The following is a 20,737-nucleotide window of genomic DNA, read 5'->3' on the forward strand; positions in this document are numbered from 1 at the left end:
GTCCATGGATTTTCTCGTTTCCTTCCACATTCTCATTCCACGAATTCTTTCATTATCATTCACTTCCAGTAACGATCCGTTAGCTTAAAGGACGTTAAAGTAGAATTTCCATTTGAGATAGTCAATAAATTTCAAATGATGAACAGAATTCACAGAAGTTCTTATTTTTAAAGTTTAAATGTTAACGTGATGTTTTTAAATCAACACTGAGGTTCGTACAGGAAGTATAGCTGATTAATAAGTAATTAGTGAACGTGTTTCTTCTTTCTTACCCGACTGTACTATACTAATATTCACTTAGCGGTACCGAGACCGGAATCCTGGAACAACTTTACGTTCGGGACCGGGTCACTTGTTTCGTTACGAGCGTCGCATAGAAGGTTCCGTTCTGAATCACCTTCTTCTCTTAACGAAGTCCCAATCGAAAAACATTGTCTTTTCTTTCACATCTTGTTGTAAAACATATTTAAACGCACAAAAATAACATAATGAGGACGCAGAAAAGAACAACAACAACAAAAAAATCAACTTTGCACTCTCTAGTACCACATCTGTATCTATAAGGTATTTACCAAAAAAAAAAAAAAAAAAAAACCTTATATTTCGACTTATATAAAACTGATATACTTATATTTCGAATATGGCAGTATGAATTGAATTCGTCTATAGTGTCACGAATTGCTGAATATCAGAATAAAGAGCTGCAACCATTGTGATGTCCATGAAATTCGCATTTAGGTAGCAATATAGTTATGGTGTAAGCCCATTCGATGCCCAAGACTGTGTGGTAAACTTTTAAATTTGCGTATATGTTAAGCGGAACTGTTAAAAAGAAGCCACAGAAAAATAAAATTATCCTTGATACAACAGAAATACTGGTGGGAAATCATCCTTGCACTTAAAATTAGTTTATACTCTGCTTACATACAACAGAAGTATTTTTTTTAACAGCTATGTCGAAGAAAGTGCTTTATTTAGTCATTTTTTTTTTTTAGTTTACCAAGAATGTATTTATAACAAAGTTAGTCGTACTGGTGCTTTTTTCTCTTTAGAAACAATGCTTCGTTCAGTTCGTATTTTAATTAAGAAATACTTAATTAATTAAGACATGAGTACTATATTCTGGTGCTTTGGCGTGTAGTAAAATTTTTGCACTGTACTTCGGCACTTCAAATATTAACCATACATTTTTAAATGAGCAGAGAACAACATTGTAGTGAGTTTTGTTCTTATTTAATATGTATACCAAAAGTTTAAAAGAAAAAAAGAAACCGTATCTAATCAAACTTTCTTGTAATATGCGTAGATCATTTACAAAAATGTTACTTTTTGAATAATTTTCTAACTATTAAATTAATATAATTAGCATTTCAAAAAAATCTTTATTGTTTCAAATGTATTTTGAAGTTTAGAAACGAATTATAATCGCTAGTATGTGTTTCTTCCTCATGCCAGAACTTGTCTTTCAGCACTTCCGCATGTAGCAGTCACAATCCCGGATGAAGGTGCCGGTATTTGTGCGCAAGTGGAGTGCACTACAAAATTATCATTGAACGGAACTGATCAGAAAAATAATTATTTAAACAGCTATTAGTTTCGTACATATATATTTCAGTAATATTCACTGTCTATTCGTAGAAAAGGAAATTCAATTTAGAAATATTGTCGAAGCGAAACCCGGTATGTACTGTTAAGTACCATTATGGCTAAGTGCACTGGGCTTTAGTAAACGATTGGTGATTAAACAAGGGACTCGGCTAAAAAGAAGTACAAATGGTAGATTATTTTCTATTATTTTAAAGGCCAATAATCATACTTCACTGGGCGAAAATGTGTTAGCGAGAAAAGCGAGACAGTTAGTCAAAAAAAATAAAAAACATTTTAACAATAGATCTGTAGATCAAGATTTCTTTTAATTGCAGGAGCAAAGTACATACAAACTGTGCGAAACATACGACTTGTGAGCATATTCAAAAAAAAATATAACAGTGCTTTGTGCTTCATTGTCATTTATTTTAAACGAATATCCTGTATAGTAGGCAAATGACTTACAGGTGAAATCTGCATGTTGTCTGTGCTACACCTACAAATATACTGAGCAGCCAGTGCCGTTGGGAAGTACCAACATGAGGTGGATCGCGTGACACTGTGGTGACACAAGTTCGATCCATGCATAGCTTACCAGACCATTCTTTCCGCCATTTCTGTCTAAACCCAAACCCATAGCACGACCTTTCCCAACGAAGAAACCAGTGAGAATCAGAACCAAACTCTCTATTTGTCTGTTCCCCCACATTATTATTTCACGAAGCTGTTATGTAAGTACTGTACTTACAATCATTATTTATGTACTGTAACACTTCCATATTTTCCGTTATTTCCATTTTAAAAGTTCAAAAGAAAAAGAAAAAATGCTTTGACCTCGCTTGAGCGAGTCGCAAAAAAAAAAAAATGCTCAACAGTGTTGCAAGCTAGCAATTTCGAATATATTTGGAAACTAAAAAAAATATATTTCCTTTCATGAATACGAGATTTGGTTTCAAAAATTCAAAATATAATGGACTATGTATAATATTTCAATTAATTCTTGATTGAAAAAGCTCCAGTGGCGTACCCAAGGGGGGTTTCCGGGGTTATAATCCCCTCCTCCCTTGAGCAAGATATAACGGAAAAATAAATGCATATATTTACAAAGATCATTCGAGTCCTGAAAGGCTATGGGATTGAGAGCTGGAATCCCCTTGATGAATTTCTGCGTTCTTCACTGAAAAACGCGACAGCTCATCCTCACAAAAATAAATGACTCAGACTTGACCCTATTCTTCGTCAAGAAAATGCTATCAGGATTGATGTTTACCTTCCTAAAATCGCTTTCTTCTTGGTCTATCCACAAATTTCTGGAACTGTACTTTCCCCACAAGTTGGCCATGCATCTCTGGAACTATAAAGACTCTATTCAGATTTCTGAATCACATACTTTTCTTCATAAGTTGAACAGGGAAATGTACATTCTCCGTACATTAGCCACCTACACAATTTGGTCATGTATCTCTAAAACTATGAAGACCCTATTCTCTTATATCTGAGCCACGTATTTTCTCCATAAGTTGGCCACATATTTCTGAAATAATGTTTTCCTAGTAAGTTGGACACGTATCTTTGGAACTATGAAGATACTATTTTGTTTTATTTCTGAACAACATACATTTTCCATATGTTGGACACATACGAAACCGTACTTTTCCCGTAAGTTGACCACGTTCTCTTTATACCTTTGAGACCATACACTTTGGTATATTTATGAAATTATAAATATATACTTTTATGACTCAATAAGTCGACTAGTATATAAGGTTCACTGCTTTTTCTACGGACTCAAAAGGTCAACTAGAAAGTTTCCATAATTATTTAAATAAGGTAATATCTAAAATAGTTTGATAATTGTCCACAACTTAAAAATAACAGTATCTTGGATAAAAAAAAAAATCCAGTTCAAAATAAATCCTATTAAGAAGTCAAACACCCGTAACTCTTAGATTATGAAAATTATTTTATTTTTGCATTGAAATAATCTACGAAAAGACGGAAAATATTATGACCCTTAAGAGTCTTCATCCCGGCGAAATTAAAATACCGCTAATTTTACAGTAATTATGTGATATCTTCAAATAGGCAAAAGATAATTGAAATATGCAACAATAGCGCCCTAGACAATATTATTTTGCGTGAGGTACCGTTATCACAAGTCACCTAGTGGCTTTCCGTTTTCAGCTGTTTAGAAACGCGAAAATAAATGCCGATTTTCAAAATGGCTCGAAATCGAAAGCAGATAAGGGAGTCGTGATAACTGTTTCTTATGTAAAATAATATTGTCTAGGACGCTCTTGTTTCACATTTCGATTATCTTTTATCTATTTGAAGATATCACATAATTACTGTAAAATTAGCGGTATTTTAATTTCGCCGGGATGAAGACTCTTAAAATCTACTGACGTGAAGCTTCCCAAAGTTCCTCATAAAGATGGCCATGTTATGAAGTACTAGAGTAAAACCTATTACATAATTGACAGCCTATAATTTCTGTGAAACCATATAGAAATTAGAGATGCACAAAACCGCTTTTTATAAAAGCCTGAGACTGTAGGAAAACAAATATTTCAGTTTTCATAAAAAAACCCGTTCGGTTTTTAACAAAACAAGTTTTTGATAGGAAACCAAAACCGGTTTTGAAATAAAACCGAACTGGTATTCAAAAAAATATTTTCAAAAACCGGTTAATGTCCCAATTACTATTAAAAGTAGTCATGCTTTTGTTACTCTAAGAGTACTATTTTCTATTAGAACTTTTTTTTTTTTTTTTAATGAAGGAATAGTGGCCAACTTAACGTACACAGTAAAGTAGATGGATCCACTGCATCTGCATCAGATATTTCGTCATGCATTCATATTACGTAAAGCTAGATTACCGAATGATGAAACGGTAAAAAAAGAAAAAAAGAAAAAATAAATATTGAGAACAAAAAGAAGTAAGGGGAAAATAGGCGGAGCTACCGTAGTCGCTTTAACCGGTTTCTGCCGGGAAAATAAGCAGGGGAGTGCAACATTGTATTACAGGGATCGATCCGTCGGAACTTGTTCTTCAAGGCCGCTCATGCGCAGTGACAAACTGCGTCACAGCAAAAGGAAGAGTGGGTTAGGTCAAGGTGAGAACAGGACGGTGATAACTGGAGAAATATTGAGGTTCAAGGATTTGGAGCGACAGCGTTTTCCTGGCTCCAGACACACACACACACACACACATTCATATACTCAACCCGTCCCCGAAATGCATACATAAATACGTAACGAATACGTACGAACGAATACTCTTGTCACTTTTTGCTTAAATATTCGGAAGTTCACTTTACTGTGCGTTAAATTCTTTAGAGCTAAGTTGAATTCTCTAAAACACTGCGTTAAGTGTCTTGTGGTAGAATGCATGAACAACTGGAACATTCTGGTATTAGAAGTTTTACTTGTATCTTTACACACGCAAAATAAATAAATAAATAAATATTTTTTTAAAAAAATCACGAGAAACTGTCTGAATCGAGTTTTTTTTTTTTTTTTCAAAATAGTCCGTGTACCGCTCCGGGATAATTCGATCAGGGGTGTAATGTGGGAACAACAGAGGGTCGATCTCTCTCCCCACAAGAATTTGATATATATATATATATATATATATATATATATATATATATATATATATATATATATATATATATATATATATATATATTAATCAATCATATATCTGTAGTAATATTTCTAACGTAAAACGTGAAACTATTCATATTTTGCCTCACCCGCCCCCAAAACAAGACCTGAAGTGATGCTTCAGAATTTGAACTTCCAGAACATTTTTTTTTTCTCATATAGGAGCTATACACCATCTCTTCTCTGAAACAGGGTGTAACGCTCTAAGGAGTTCGAAGTAGCTTGAAAAAGAAAAAAAGAAAAAAAAAACAATACATGTACACACATAAATAAAACAAGTTTTTGAACATTTTTTTTCTAGGAACATAAAATTATTACATTGCCGTAATTTTTTTTTAAGTATCTGATATTAGAGTAAGTTTATAACCCACTCCTTGGTAATTCTTTTATCATTTTCTATCTTTTACAATATTGTTCAGCAACAATATTTCTTCTGCCATTTTTCTTTTTAAGTATCGAATCGGTTTCTATAATAGTCAGCAAGTCTTTGGTTAGAAGGAAGATATTCTGAATCAGTTCTTTTAAATTCTCGTTTAACAAGTGATTTTTTTTTAAAAATGGGATTTTTGGGTTTCTGTAATGAAGGATTTTATATGTAGCTGGTCCTCACAATGAGTGTATTCAAAGCTCTAATTACACTTCAGGAGGATCAAATGAGATATTCATTTATTCCTTGTCTTTAAATTTCTATCTACTTGTAAGACGTATGGAAACTTACAATTAGCTGTTTTTTTTAAAGTGTTTATTTCTTTTTTTTTTTAAATCGAGAAAGGCAGAAATAACACCAATGGAAATCGATGTAATTGACCACATTATGCCAAGCTAAAAAGCTATCTAACAGAATACATTAGTTTAGTGGTTTTCAACCTTTTTTGACTGAAGACACACTTTACTGAAGTGACACAATTGTATGATATTTTATTATTATTATTATTATTATTGTGAAAACAATTAGTTTTTATAATGACACTACATAGCACTGAGCATTATGCTGCCGTTAGAGGTGTTGACTGGTACAGTCTGTCTCGATTGTAACTAATTATTATTAAATTTTTCATGTTTTTTTAAAAATAAATTCTTAAATTTCGCGACACACACTCCTATAGGGGACTGCGTGACATGACATACCAATGTGTTGCAACACATCGGTTGAGAACCACTGCATTAATTAACCAAATTGAAGAATTTGTCTGAAAAAAAAAAAAGATTGGTTGAATTCATTGAAAAACGTTGTATACAATAACTATGTTTTAAAGGATGCGCACAACACAAGACTTGATGCGTCTCAACAATGTGTCGTGAAAATGTCTCGTCTCGAAAAATGTTTCTATTAGAGGAGCTCTGTCTCGTCTAGTGGGGAACATTATACATGTGTAGTCATGTTTAAAAAAAAATGAAGAATCACGTATACCGATATTTCACTAGTCTTATTTCATACGTTCAAATTATTTATTTCTTGGGGTACTCGTACAACTATATCTTCCAAGATTATTTAGTAAAGCGGTATGACTGTACATGAGTGAGAAAGAGAAAAGAAAGACACGAAGCCCCCCCCCAAAAAAAAGTATGTACAAGAACTTTGTCACTTACCTGTCTCATGGTTTAGAGATGGTCTGACGTAAGCAATTGATCCATGTTAGCAGCTCGGTGATTGGCCGACTGCCTCCTCACCTTCAACCTATAAGAAAGGACAAAAGAAAGTGAATTCCCTGTTGACAAAAGAAAATGAACAGAAGAAAGAGACATTTTCTTTCATTATCTAAGCCACAGGTGGCGTGTTCTTTGATAAATTGAACAATAATAATAATAATTTTAAAAAAAATCTTCAATATAAACCTATTTATCATTTGTTTGGATAAAACACAGTGAGAAAAAAATGGAAAGTGAAATATGTTTTTCATTCAACAGCAACATCATGTCTGGAGATATTTTTAGGGTAAATGTTTTGAAGATTTTATTTTCATATTGTTGTGTCTAGGTAGCAGTGGAAGGTGGGCAGTAATTTTGTTTCATTTTCTTTCCTTCTTTCCTTCCTTTCTTTTTCTTTTCTTTTTTTAAAAAGAAAACATACTCATTAATTATTCTGGTGTGAATCAATGAAATTTAAATACAGAAATCGATATTGTAAGTTTGTTTATATGTTCATGACATTGAGTACATTTTAGTAGAATCATTTAAAAAGAACCTCTGAATGCTTTAATTAATAAAAAAATGAAATCTTTAAGTTTTACGTCCCACAGTTCTGCCGGCTAAACTAAAGGAGATGGTGATGATGAGAAATGAATGAAAGAGTGGAATGAAGAAAGTGAGAGAAAAGTTCACTTGGTTCAAGCGGGGATCGAACCAAGGACCCCATGCACCAGAAATGAACGCTCTACCGCTAAGCCACCGTGCTTTAATTAATATTCTATTTAATAAATTTGAAAGTTCATCGCCACAGAAGCAGATAGTTTCATAACTACTGCATACGATCAACCTTACAATCTAAACTATATGAGCTTTTCTTTTTTTTAAAAAAAAATATTGAATAAAAGGTGTATATTTTTTCTCAACTTCAGCTCTCTACCCAGACTTATCTTAAAGTTAGTAGGTAGTACAAGCGAAGTAGTACAGTAGGTATAGGGTCACCAGTTCATTTTGTGTTATGGTTAGAAAGGCTACGAAGAATACTAAATATTAGGGAATTGGGCTAGAATGAAACGATGGATTAGGAATTATTAGGACTATGGAAATCACGTAACAAGAACTGAACAATTTTGTGGACTGGTTGCATTATAATCTTCACTCGAATCCAAGGACGCCAATCAGGGGGGGCTAGGTGGGGTACTGAAAAAAGTATGGTATTTGCTTCAAAATACCCCAATATACCTTTTTCTACATATCTTTTTCCATATTATCATTCTTTAATTAACGGTTGTTCTTTGAAAAACGATGAACTAGGTCTTTCCTTATTTTAAAACTTCGTGTAGACACGGAAATTCTCAGTAGACTTTCATTAGTAGTCGACAACTATAAATGTCTCGTCATGCACACGATAAGATTGATTGAATATCCTCTGCGGTTTTTTTTTTCTTTCTTTGAAGCCATTATTGAATAAATAAAGCCTTTTTTCGCATCCCGAAGAGACAAAAGTGCTTGTTTAACAATGGACATCTTGACTAGTTGACCAGAGTTAAATACAGGTTATTTTTGCGAAGTTTTCTTTTTTCTTTTTTTTTAAGAGAACGTAGGAGGTTAAATTATCTGGAACTCTGCTATTTGCGTTGAACATTTCTGGCTTTTTTTTTTTAATTTTAAAGAAGCTACGCATAATGATTGGAGAAAACAATATTTAGCACTCAAAAACTATGGTAAAGATAAAGAACGTAGGACACTAATAGCCAAACGGAGGCCCGCGAGTCGTATATTATCTGGTTCATGAATAAAAGATCCAAAATATATGATTTGGTCTTTTCTTAAAACTCCATGCATAACAGGAAGAGTATAGTTGTCCATCATAATATACCTGAAACGATACATTAACTTTTTTTGTCTCCAAGTCTATTCCACAAGATAAACCATTTGATACCAGCCCGATTTTTGTTTTTAAAAATGCAGATATAATTTAGTTATTTTTTAAAAAATATTTATAGCTCAAGCCTTAATTAGCTTAAACACATGAAAGAAATTGTAAGGCATGCAGAATTGAACAAAAATTCAGAAAATGTGAATTATGTATATTCAGTGAATTGTCTTCTAATAGGTAAAAGAAGATGACCATAAAATAGGTTTCTGTATTTTGTCTTGGCCTCCAGTAGGTTATAAATTGGCCTCCGTACTGCCGAGACAAATAAAGCCTGGATGGACGTAAGGCTCCATACTCTACTAGACTCGGCACATAGAACAGACAATTTAGTCAGATTCACGCTCCAGCCGTTTGTGTCCTAAGAGCGTTCTAACACTGAGCCACCGTGCCCTCCCCCCCCTCCTGGAGATATCAAGTTGATGAGAAGACGAAGCCACTAGTAGATTACCCCCCCCCAAAAAAAAAAATCATTTAAAGTAATAGTGTTAACTCAAAATCAAAGATTTTGAGATTCGCTCACTGGTTATCAATGCTGGATCTAGCTGAAGACCGAGGGAGCATAGGCCTCACAGTTTTTTGAGTGATAAAAATAATTTAAGCTATTATTTATATATTTTTCAAAATTTATAGTAAACTCATGATATACTTATCACAGTCTGGATTCTGGCTGCCACCCCCTCCCCCTTACTTTTCCTTCTAGACTTAGACACGCCATGGTTATTCCAACAACAATATCTATCTCACGTTAATTTATATCACGTTTCATATTTGTGTAGGCTCTGTGTAGAAAGAGGATTGTAGCAATAACAAACCAGCAAACATAAACAATAATACTTACAAAATAAGCGTCCAGTTTGTTATGTGTTCCAGTCGATTAAACACAATATATATTCACCGTGTCAGTTCTCTTGTAACACAAAATAGGTCCCAAACAGTTTAGTTTGTTTTGGTAAAGCTTATAAACAAAACAGCTTAACACGAACACACACTATTGAAAAAAAAAAACTTAGTTAAAAACAAACACAAAAAAGGCAGCTTACTTTCCGTAATATCACCGAAAAAAAAAGTCACTTTGGGCAGTTTGGTTGTGTGTTTATAAACAAATCCACCAATATTTCATCATCAAAATAATCACACCGTCATCATCGCACGGAGCAAAACAAATATAAATATGCGAGACGTTTTTAGCGGAGAATAACTTTCTTGTCGTCTTTATAGCACACGACACTTTTGCTAAATGTATTAAGTCTGATTACGAACAGCCGTGTTATTCCAACACAATATCTGATAGCCTTGAATATGTGTCATTAGAGATAGGTCAGTGACAACCATTTCAAGTTCAGAAGATAATCAACTCTTCTTCTTTCCCTCCCTTTCCCCAACAGTTCATCTGTTCCCCCCCTTTTTTTTTATCACGCGTAAAGAGATAAGAGAAGTGTACTTAGTAAGAACATATATATACATGCACTCTGCTGTGTTTGATAGTATGACGTATGGTTTGTAGTGTGCGAAAGAAAAGGAAAAAAAGCGATCATTTTTAGGTATCTAAAAAAAAAAAGTCATATATACTTATATGAGAAGAAAAAAATGAGATATTGAATCAACTTCAAAACTTGCGAAATTGATATACTAATTTTTTAATGACGTCCAAAATGTACAGTATTCGCGTCACACAAAAAATATCAAGTAACGTACATATTCACATGTATATATCATATGACTGCTATGTGCGTATTTTTTATAAGTAAAACATACTTTCATTGATTAGCTAAAAAAAAATCCCTCAATGAAATAATAATCAGTTGTTTAATTGCGCCGAATGAGATGCCGAAAAAAGTTAAAAGGTCAAAATTCTTATCAATCAAATATTGCGTATGTACTCATCATCATCATAGGTATTCTGCCATTATTGGCAGGTCACTTGCTGCAACTGAGTAGCTTCCTTGCTCCACGGTCTTTCGCTGTTAATACCGTCCATTAATTGTAGTCTCCTTCGTCCTCTCTTCCCCTCTCTTTCCTGCCACCATACCCTCTAACACGTCCCTCATGATACAGTTCCTTCTTAGCCAATGTCCCAACCAGTTTCTCCCTCACCATTTCTAACACCCTTTCATTCGTTTTCCGCTCAACCCAGCTAATTCTCTCCATTCTTCTCCATACTCACATTTCGAAAGCTTCCAGTCGTTTTCCATCATTTTTGGGCAATGTCCATGTTTTTGACTCATATAGCACAATACTACGCACGAAACACTTTGTGTGTCTTGTTCTCAACACTTTGTTCAGGATACCACAAAATAGTATTTTCTTCCTCGTACGTATTCTTAATTTCTCGATTGAGTTACCAAAATGGCATTTTTTAATTCTGTCAAACTCACAAGTTATTGATTGGATAGCAAATTTTCATCATAATATGATTCCAATAAGTCGGTCTTTCTTCTTCTTCTTCTTCATCTTCACCTCGGCTCAGTGAACTTCCGATTGGTTTGAGGCAGCTCTAATCTATTCTGGACCACATTTTTCATTTCCATGTACAATCTTGTTAAAAAAAAAATCTTGTCCACCCACCTTGCTTCAAAAGATCATATTCTGGTAGCAAATTCTAATATGTACTTTGGCTTTAAACAGAGATCTCGATTGAACAATTAAAATTCATACATGTTTTATTTAATTCCAGCTGTCAGTAAGAGTACAAGGCTTTACAAAACAAGATGGATGGTCAGTTTTTTTTTTTATAACAAGACTGTTCCTTTTCTTCTCTTTATCTTGTATTATTTCGTCCATGTATTTTAATTCTGGCATTTCTTTAGGTATTTTTCCTTTTACAATTTCGTCAGTAGCTAATGCATTGATAATTCTTCCATGCCTCGTAATTAGTTCGATATTCCTGTCTTTTCTTTTCGAAATAGTGTTTAGTTTTATTTCTCCCTCCCCTAATATTTCAAGTTCTCTTTCATCAGATAAATTGTCAACACTCGTCTACAGTATCACATTTCGAAAGGTTACAATCTTATTTTTTTCTCTTCTCTTAGTGGTCGGTACAACCAGTATAATTTACGACAATAAATACAGTGTATTATGTACTTATATTCTTACAGTTAGATTATTTTACTTACTCCTCTGAACCAAAGATGGCCATTTTGTAAGCTTGTTCACATTGGATCAGGATCGCTATTCTCAATGCGGTTCGCGTTTACTCTGGCTCCCGTTCAATTGATGAGCTCAAGTTCGAGAATTGGGCTCGTGAGTTTGGATATATTTGCTCTAGACAGGGTTACGGGTCCTTCCAATCGTCCATTATGTAACCCTTCTAAATTACCCTGACATCTGTCTCCCCTAAAGCAAGATCTACTTTTGAATCTTCTCACTGATTTTGTTATCCAATTCCTCACCTTTATGGTGCGTCCTTCATAAAGACTTTTGTTGTTCCATAAAATATACGACGTTACTCGAGCTGACAGTTCTAACAAATTTTTACAGATTTTTAAATTAGGTTAGAGCTTTCAGGTTAGTTAGGTACGGTTAGGTTTTATCTATAAATTTTCTATTTGGTAGAATCGTCTGCTCGAGTGAACCCAAAATATACACTTTTTACACAATTTTTTATTTGTGAACTGAGTCAAATGTATGATTTTCTTCCTTCTAAGACTGTAATGACGTAATTAAGGTTCAAACACGTCATAGTATTAATACGTCCGCTCAGGTGGAAAAATATAAATAGGAAGTTTATGAAGATGATAAGAGAAATTCTATTCTTAAAAAATGAATTTAAAAAGTTAGCTGAAATCTAAAATATTTTCGTTCTAAAAAAATGTAAGGAAGCTATTTGTTTCTAATCTAATTTAGAAAATATTTCACAGTATGTTATTTTCCGCTCTGGAGTTGAATCCGCTGAGAACGGCTACAAATAAGGTCAATTAATTAAAACCCTAAAACAAGCTTAGGAAATATATTCAAGATCTATGTGAAGTAGGCGTGTGAAAGACACGAAAGGAATATGTTGCTTGCCTGTTCATTTGGTATATTAATGGAATCTGCAGCTCAAAATAAATTATTAAGTCTTTTACTCGACCTTGATTCGACACTTCGTTCTCTGGTTACGGTCCTTCATATATAGACGGTGAGGTTTTGCTTCGAAATGACGTATTTGCATATATATTAAGAGAATGAGAGAACTTTGAACTGCAAAATTTGTCCTAGAAGCTGTCGTATAAAGCATGAAAGAATATACAGTGTGTTTCAAAACAACACCAACAACGTTTGGGAGGTGATTCCCGACATGAAGATAAGGCAAAAAATATAGACCAACCTGGACGCACAAATGCTTCCTTTGACCCAACAACGGTAGGTCCGATAGTTTTAGAGCTATGGACTTTATTCATTTTTCATCAGTTCATTTTTTATGTTTTCGGCAGTCTGTAACTCCGAAAGGAAGTATTTGTGCACCCAGATCGGTCTACACTTTTCGTCTTATCTTTGTGCCAGGAATCACCTCTCAAACGTTGTCGGTGTTGTTTTGAAACACCCTGTATATATTTTCAGGGAATAGGCCTATCCTTGAATTATGATCAATTTCTGACATCGTCAATTGACAGAAATTTCACTCTGAAATACATTATAGTTTTTTTTTACATTCAGGGGGGGGGTTCAGTAGTAGAGCGCCCACCTTTCATACTTGGTATCTGTGGGTTTACTCAGGGTTTCCTCCCACATTCTCATCCTATTAATTTTTTATTTCCATATTTATACTTAAATATCACTTTTTTATTTTTCACCTATTTATACTTACACATCACATTTTTTTTATTTTTTACGTATTTATACACATCACATGTTTCTATTTTTGACATATGTATACTTAAACATCACATTTTTTATTTTTGATGTCATCTTCCTCGATAATGCTCCCAGTAGTAAGGGTAAACTTTCCTCGGTTTGAAAAGTTCGTCGACTAAAAAAATAAAATAAAATAAATAAATAAAAATTAAAAAAGTATTTCATTATTGCTATATTGTAATTGTTTTTTAAAAATTTCGAAGCAGCGACAGTCTTTATAAACATAATGTATCTTTCGGTGCATGAATGTTAAACGTTTTATTTTTGATCCATACGCTATTGAATAAAGTCTCTCAAAGTTTGGTCTCAAAAACCATGTGAAGTTGCCGAAACACAATCCTCGACATTGCATTAATCTTGAAGACAACTTTTGGCAACGAAACCATTCTGCAGTATAGACTTCATTCAGAATATGTTCTAAACTAGTCCGGAGCGCGGCGCCACTAGTAGTCGTTAAATGATACACGAAAATTAAAAAAAAATTCTTTTCTCCAGTCAACCATTGAGGCAAGGGATGGGGGAAGCTGGTAAGCGTTAGCCTGGGTCAGGGTCTTTTTATCGCATCTGGAGTCAATCCTGACTAAATGCGGGTGCGCATTGGACAACAGAAGAGGGTTTGTCCCGGCTTCTATGCGCAATGAGTAACATAACTGACCTTTTTCTTTTTTTTCAAATCTCTGCTAAGGAATAAATTAAGAAATAATAATAATAATAATAATAATAATAATAATAATAATAATAATAATAATAATAATAATAATAATAATAATAATAATAATAATAATAACAATAATAATAATAATAATAATAATAATAATAATAATAATAATAATAATAATAATAATAATAATAATAATAATAATAATAATAATAACTGCACAAATGCCTAGAACATTATTCAGCACTTAATTACATTATAGTGATTTCCAAATCTCACATATCTCACAGTTAGGTACGGTATGTGTAGTATTTTGCCACATATCTATGAAACGCATACAACTCTTTCAGGTTTACATCTTCCCACTATAATACTCTCTAGAGTAAAGGAGGGGGATGATCAGTGAAAGAGTTGATGGAATCTAGAATGTGGGAGGAAATAGAAGAATCCCAAGAAAATCCATGGACACGATGTTCTGCTCAACAGACTCATATGACCTGTGATTGAACCAGAGATTGTTCATATCAGAGATCAGAGCTCTACCAATTGAGCCAAGTATTCCTCAAAAAAAAAGAAAAAAAAAGAAAAAAAAAGAAAAAAGCATGCAAGCCTACTGTAAACCTATTAGTGTGTAAGCTTGGATATTTTCCGTTGAACTAAGATCTGCGAACTTAGAAACAAACTTTTGCTGAAACAATGAAGTATACGCGTACATTTCATTCTTTCAACAAAAGTACGGTCAAATTTCTGGAGTGTACAAAGATTGATAAATTTAACATGCCTTACTGTGCCACCCTGCATTAAATAATTAGACGATAGAATAGTAATGCCGAAAATAACAATACATATATAAGTTTTACGTCCCATGGTTATGCGGGATAGGCTAAAGAAGACGGCAATGATGAGAAAGGAAGGAGATGGTGGAATGGAGAAAGTGTTAAGAAACAGAAAATCCCTGAGAAAACCCACGCACACGGTATTTATCCACCACAAAGCTCACCTGGCGCGAGCTGGAGTCGAACCAAGGACCCCATGCACCAGAGGTGAACGCTCTATCACTGAACCATCACAGCCCCCATTTGAAGATTAGCCAACGCCCGACTTCACTATCGATCCTATATGAAGCATGAATGTACAACACCTAGATTAACATGGGATTTGAATAACATGAGCTTTCAGCGGGAAACGAACATGTGTCTTCTATGCTTAAAATTTGTCTGATAATCATATAGACATGAAGGATCTCCTAGTTCTCCCTGCTGGTCTAGTGGCTTATGATTAAGCCTTTGATGTAAGTGGTTCGAAAAAGAAAACCTTTCAAATGTTTCATTTAACGTTCCACAGTTAGGCTCTCTAGTCTAAGGGGCCCGATGATAAAGACCAGTGAATGATGATGGAAGATTTAGTGGAATGAGAATGTGCAAGCAAACTAACGGACACGATAATGTCTACCACAAACTTATTTGGCCAAGGATCGAACCGCAGGGATCCCACCTACCAGAGGGAAGCGCTTTACCACTGAACTACCGTACCGCACTGAACTGCACGTGGTTCGAAGTTCGATTCCCGGTGAAAGAGCGCAAAAATTTTAATTTCACAATTACTCACTTTCATTAGTTTCCTTTATTCTAAAAGGTTATAAACGTGTGACGCTAAACTAAATTGTCATTTCATTTAACGACGGAGCTCCATATATATATATATATATATATATATATATATATATATATATATATATATATATATATATATATATATATAAGAAAAGGAAAAGAATCAGTTTCAAAGTTTCAAAGACGCCACAATTGTTGTTTTTTTTTTTTTAAAGTGAAATAAACAGTTATACAAGAGAAAAATAGAGATAGAAAAATTGCGAAACAAAATAGCTTTGCAACGGAAGTCGGGTCTCAAAGGACTCGAAGGAAATGACATTGTAACACTGAATGTGTTTACGCAACGCTTGACCAGACCTTCTTATATAACAATAAATTTGAGAAACAAGGCAAGAAAATAACAAAAGCAGATCGACGTATTCGTATCACGAGCTTGGAGATGAAGAAAGGTTATCTATCATATTCGTATTACTTTACTTTTTTTTAATTTGATGTTTATTCTGTTGACATTATTTTATAAATATTCTAAACTTTTTTTTCTGTAATAAAGATAATCAAAGCTGGAAAATTGCCAGAATATGAATGGTTGCATATATATATAGCAATATGTGACTTTCGCTTACTACTTTTATGATTTGCTTTGTCATAACAATCCTAAACTTGAACTTGAAATTTATATGCTTAAATAAGTCATTACCATACAAATACTGTCAGGTCGTTTTGAGTCAAATTGACTCACAATTATCCACTGTAAATCTTCTTACGGTCTTATTTTTTTTTTTTTTTTTTTTTTTTTTTACTATAGATCTAAGAACACTATACAACCATTGCAAACAGTTCACTAAGCGCTTTTTTGTCGTTTTGCTTAGATTTGATGTCTGGGTGTTCTTCCTAAAGAAGTGTCATTTCAGCTTTTCCCGGGGGAGAAAGTAGACAAATTGTCCATTGATGTAAGAGTTTCGCATCTTTTTATTTAAAAAAAATGTTTTTCTATAACCCAGGGGGCAATTTCCCCTCGTATCCTTACCCAAACAACGCCATTGGTTCAAACTCACTTACCTAACATAGCTAGAGGGATCAACTAAGCTAGTACAGCAAGGGTAAAGTGCAGTGTTATATTCAGACATGTTAGAGGGGAAATTCCCCCAAAATTTCTAGAATTACCCCCAAGATTTATAAAGTATAGCTGTAGCTTGTAGGTAATGAATATAGTCTCTCCCATAGAGCTTGAGATTCACCCAAAAAGTCAAGGAGAATGGACAAAACACTGACAGATTGAAAACTTTTTCCTTTGTTGTTAAAAAAAAAAATGTTATTACAAACTGCAAAATAATGGCTGGAGTAAGTATATAGGTTGACTATCGTTAGGTATATCAGGTATACAAAAACTGTCAAATTGTTGCTTTATGATATAGGCAATAATTGCTTGCAGATACCAATTGATATTCCACCGATATAAATGAGTCATTTTCCTATACTGTCAAGGAGCTATATTCTTCACAGAGTGTTAATTAGATCAATGGATTATAAATATATACTGAGGAGGTGTTAACAGCAACAAGGTATAGCGAGAACAAAAAAATCTGAATATGATTAAAATTGTGGAAAGGACAATAGGAACGCTATTTGACGGGTAAAAAAGTATGCTAAAAATGGAGCAAATTCAGATATAAAGCGAAATAAATTTACACTTGATTGACAATATTTAAAAGATATATACTTACTTGTCACATCATAATCGAAAAGTTTAGCTAAGTACAGTAGCGGATAGAAGGTACTCGATAACGACAACATATTTATGATAATAATAGATAAATTAGAAAATACTGTATCTTTTAATATGCTTCATAGAGCTGAGGTTCCAGGATTGTTGCTTTTCACCTTATAGGTATGCAACACGTTTCACTCTCTGGTCAAATTGGTTGTATAACGGCCAAGGGAAAGAGCAAAACAGTATTTGAGTGGTTTATTTGAGAGTAACATTTTCAGTTAGTTCTTAACTTTATACGTTGCTCTAAGAATATTGTATGATTTTGTTCCTTGCTAAGGACATTCCCTATAATATAGACCTAGTATACAGGATATTGGAAACAGATACAATTGATATTCCATTTGTTTTGCTTGAAAATGTTAAAAGACGCCTTTGTTTCTAACTATAAGTGCATGCAATGTTCATGTAAGATCAGTACATTTCAACCGTTATTCATTTCTCCAATTGCTAATTTGAGCTTCCTAGTGGCGTATGCGTCTTCGGCGCAGGCGATCCAATTTCAATTTCGTTGTAGTGCATGTGCTTCGGATTCCACGTTAAGCTCTAGAGCCATGTCTCATATAACCTCAATGCTGAAAGGGATGCTTAATTGAGACACAACTTACCAACCAATCGCTAACTTAATATTGATATACACATTTGTCCTTGTATGGAACGTATGGCCTTCTTACGCATAGTATTAAGGTTCAACTTCTGGTGACATCCCAGCAATTAGGGTGCTAACCATGCATAGTTAAATAATGACAGAACTATTTAACCTAAGAGGTAGAGAATCCCTGTCTAGAAAGCCAGAAATAGAACATGCAAGTGCTTGTTTGTTGACCACATACATCATCCGATTCATAATAGACCCAGAGACTAAATGAGGATTTCTCATGCCTAAGAAATTAAGATTTTCGTCCTAGGTGCGGAAGATCATTTCAATTTTCAGTGAAAGCTCATTTGGCTTAAATTCTAGTTAAGCAGCAGATCTATTAGTGTTTCATGAAGGTTAAATGACTTTAAATTGATCCATCGTGACATATACAAGGGTAAAGTTTATTATTATTATTATTATTATTATTATTATTATTATTATTATTATTATTATTATTATTATTATTATTATTATTATTATTATTATTATTATTATTATAACAAAAAATCTTGCCGCGTTGATCAACGATTCTCGTGGGATCGGCGAAATGATCCTAAGAACTTAGAAAGGCGATTGTTGGAGAAAATCAGATAATATTCGCGTGGGTACACGATGTTTTAGTGAAAGAAATACTGGTGCAAAGAGTATCTAGTTCGATCCCAGATCAAGTAAATTTGTGGCAAGCAACATTGTGCCCATGAGTTCTCTACTTTCCTCCCACATTCTCGTTCCAATAATTCATTGATCATCCGTCTCCTTTACCCTACAGAACATAATTGTGAAACATAAAACTGAAAAAAAGAATTTCAGACGGTGTTCGCAAAGTCTTATCAAACATCAACGAGAGTAGAAGCTTTTACCCAAAATCGTGATGGCAATTAGAAGTTACTTAAAAGAAACAATTAAGGATTTCGTTTTAAAAGACCAGTTATAATGGCGATTGAATTCGTGTTGTGCTGATCACGCATTTCTCCCACTTAAAATTGTCAACTTGTCAGCTTAATTCTTTCGAGACTTCATGACATGAAGTTCCTTTTTTTTCCAGCTTGTTCATTGAAAAAAAAAGTATTTTTTTCAAAGACTGAAGAACTTGAGCCACCAAGGTAGCGCATGTTTAACTGGATGATGCGTGGTTAGAGAGTATTGACTACTTAAGTGTTTCTTTAATTGTCTCATAATGCTGAACCAAAACTGAAAAAAGAAACAAATAAACCAATCTGAGGAATAACAGGACCAACCTGATTAAAAAGTAAACCAATCTGAGAAACAAATTAACCAATCTGAGGAATAACAGGACCAATCTAATTAATAAGTAGATCAATCTGAGAAACAAATTAACCAATCTGAGGAATAACTGGACCAATCTGATTAGAAAGTAACCCAATCTGAGAAACAAATTAACCACTCTGAGGAATAACTGGACCAATCTGATTAATAAGTAGATCAATCTGAGAACCAACTGAATCAGTAATGAATGAGTAGACCAATCTGAGGACTACAGAGAATAGAATCAGGACTGCACGCACTCGTCTAGACGTAAATATGTGAATATAAAATACAATTTTACTCTTAATTGTAGTTGAGAAAGGAAAAGTTGAAAAACAGATATAAAAACCCTGACCGTACTCACAATTTGCAAAAAGAAATATTTAGTTTTTTCTCTCTTTTCATTTTAATAATCTGTAGTCACGTGAACTGATGCACAAGACTCAGCAATATTCCTGGCGGTGTCCCAGAAGTACGAGAGCTGCGTGTGACTTTCTTTACTTGAAAGAGTAACCTTTGAATCATGATTTGATAATAATTGTTGCACTCACGTGTTAATGTTGCCGAGCGTTGTACAGTATAATCAATCAAATGTATATACAATACAAAGCTTTAAGTAATTTCAATTACTATTTATATATTTCTTTCATCACGTTGTTTCTAAAGGAAAATACAAGTAGATTGCTTTTATCCTGGTGAGGAATTACCGTCCAGAGCAGTCAAGAAATGGAATTACCAGTAGAAATAGAAAGCATGATAAAGCTTTTCCTTCGTAATAGGAAAATCCTAGTTTGAATTTAGCAAAACTACCCCACTCTCCCAGTGGCGGATTTAGGCCAGGACCGGGGGGCCTAGGCTTCCCAGTTGTTTGAGTGACGAAAATAATTTGAGCTATTATTTATATATTTTTGAAAGTTTATAGTACACTTATGATATATCTATCATAATCTGGGTTCTGGCTGGCCCCCCAGTTTTTAACTTTCTAGATCCGCAACTGCACCCTCCTCACGCGTACTTGTTCTTTTACTATAAATTTTGAAGAAATAGACTACATTAGAGTACTAGCTTAAAGAAAATTTAATCGTCTCCGCATAAAAAAAAACTGTTTAGACTGTTTTATTTGTTCCGCAGGTTAGTT

At 33.8% G+C, this 20,737-nt stretch overlaps 1 protein-coding gene across 4 annotated transcripts in view; it reads right to left on the reverse strand.

Moving 5' to 3' along the window:
* Window positions 1-20,737, reverse strand: part of Blimp-1 (PR domain zinc finger protein 1) — a 109,983-nt gene that overhangs the window by 60,377 nt on the left and 28,869 nt on the right. For 3 of the 4 annotated variants that reach the window (XM_081760153.1, XM_081760150.1, XM_081760154.1), the window contains exon 2: window positions 6,847-6,934. In XM_081760153.1, the coding sequence (XP_081616279.1) occupies window positions 6,847-6,855 (9 nt within the window). In that variant the 5' untranslated portion in view covers window positions 6,856-6,934. Of the gene's footprint in view, window positions 1-6,846; window positions 6,935-9,659; window positions 10,059-20,737 lie in introns of those variants that run through there. The other variant, XM_081760151.1, reaches the window with a different exon arrangement.

The sequence above is a fragment of the Thermobia domestica genome, chromosome 5 (assembly GCF_964235325.1).
Source record: "Thermobia domestica chromosome 5, izTheDome1.hap1.1, whole genome shotgun sequence".
NCBI classification, from domain to species: domain Eukaryota; kingdom Metazoa; phylum Arthropoda; class Insecta; order Zygentoma; family Lepismatidae; genus Thermobia; species Thermobia domestica.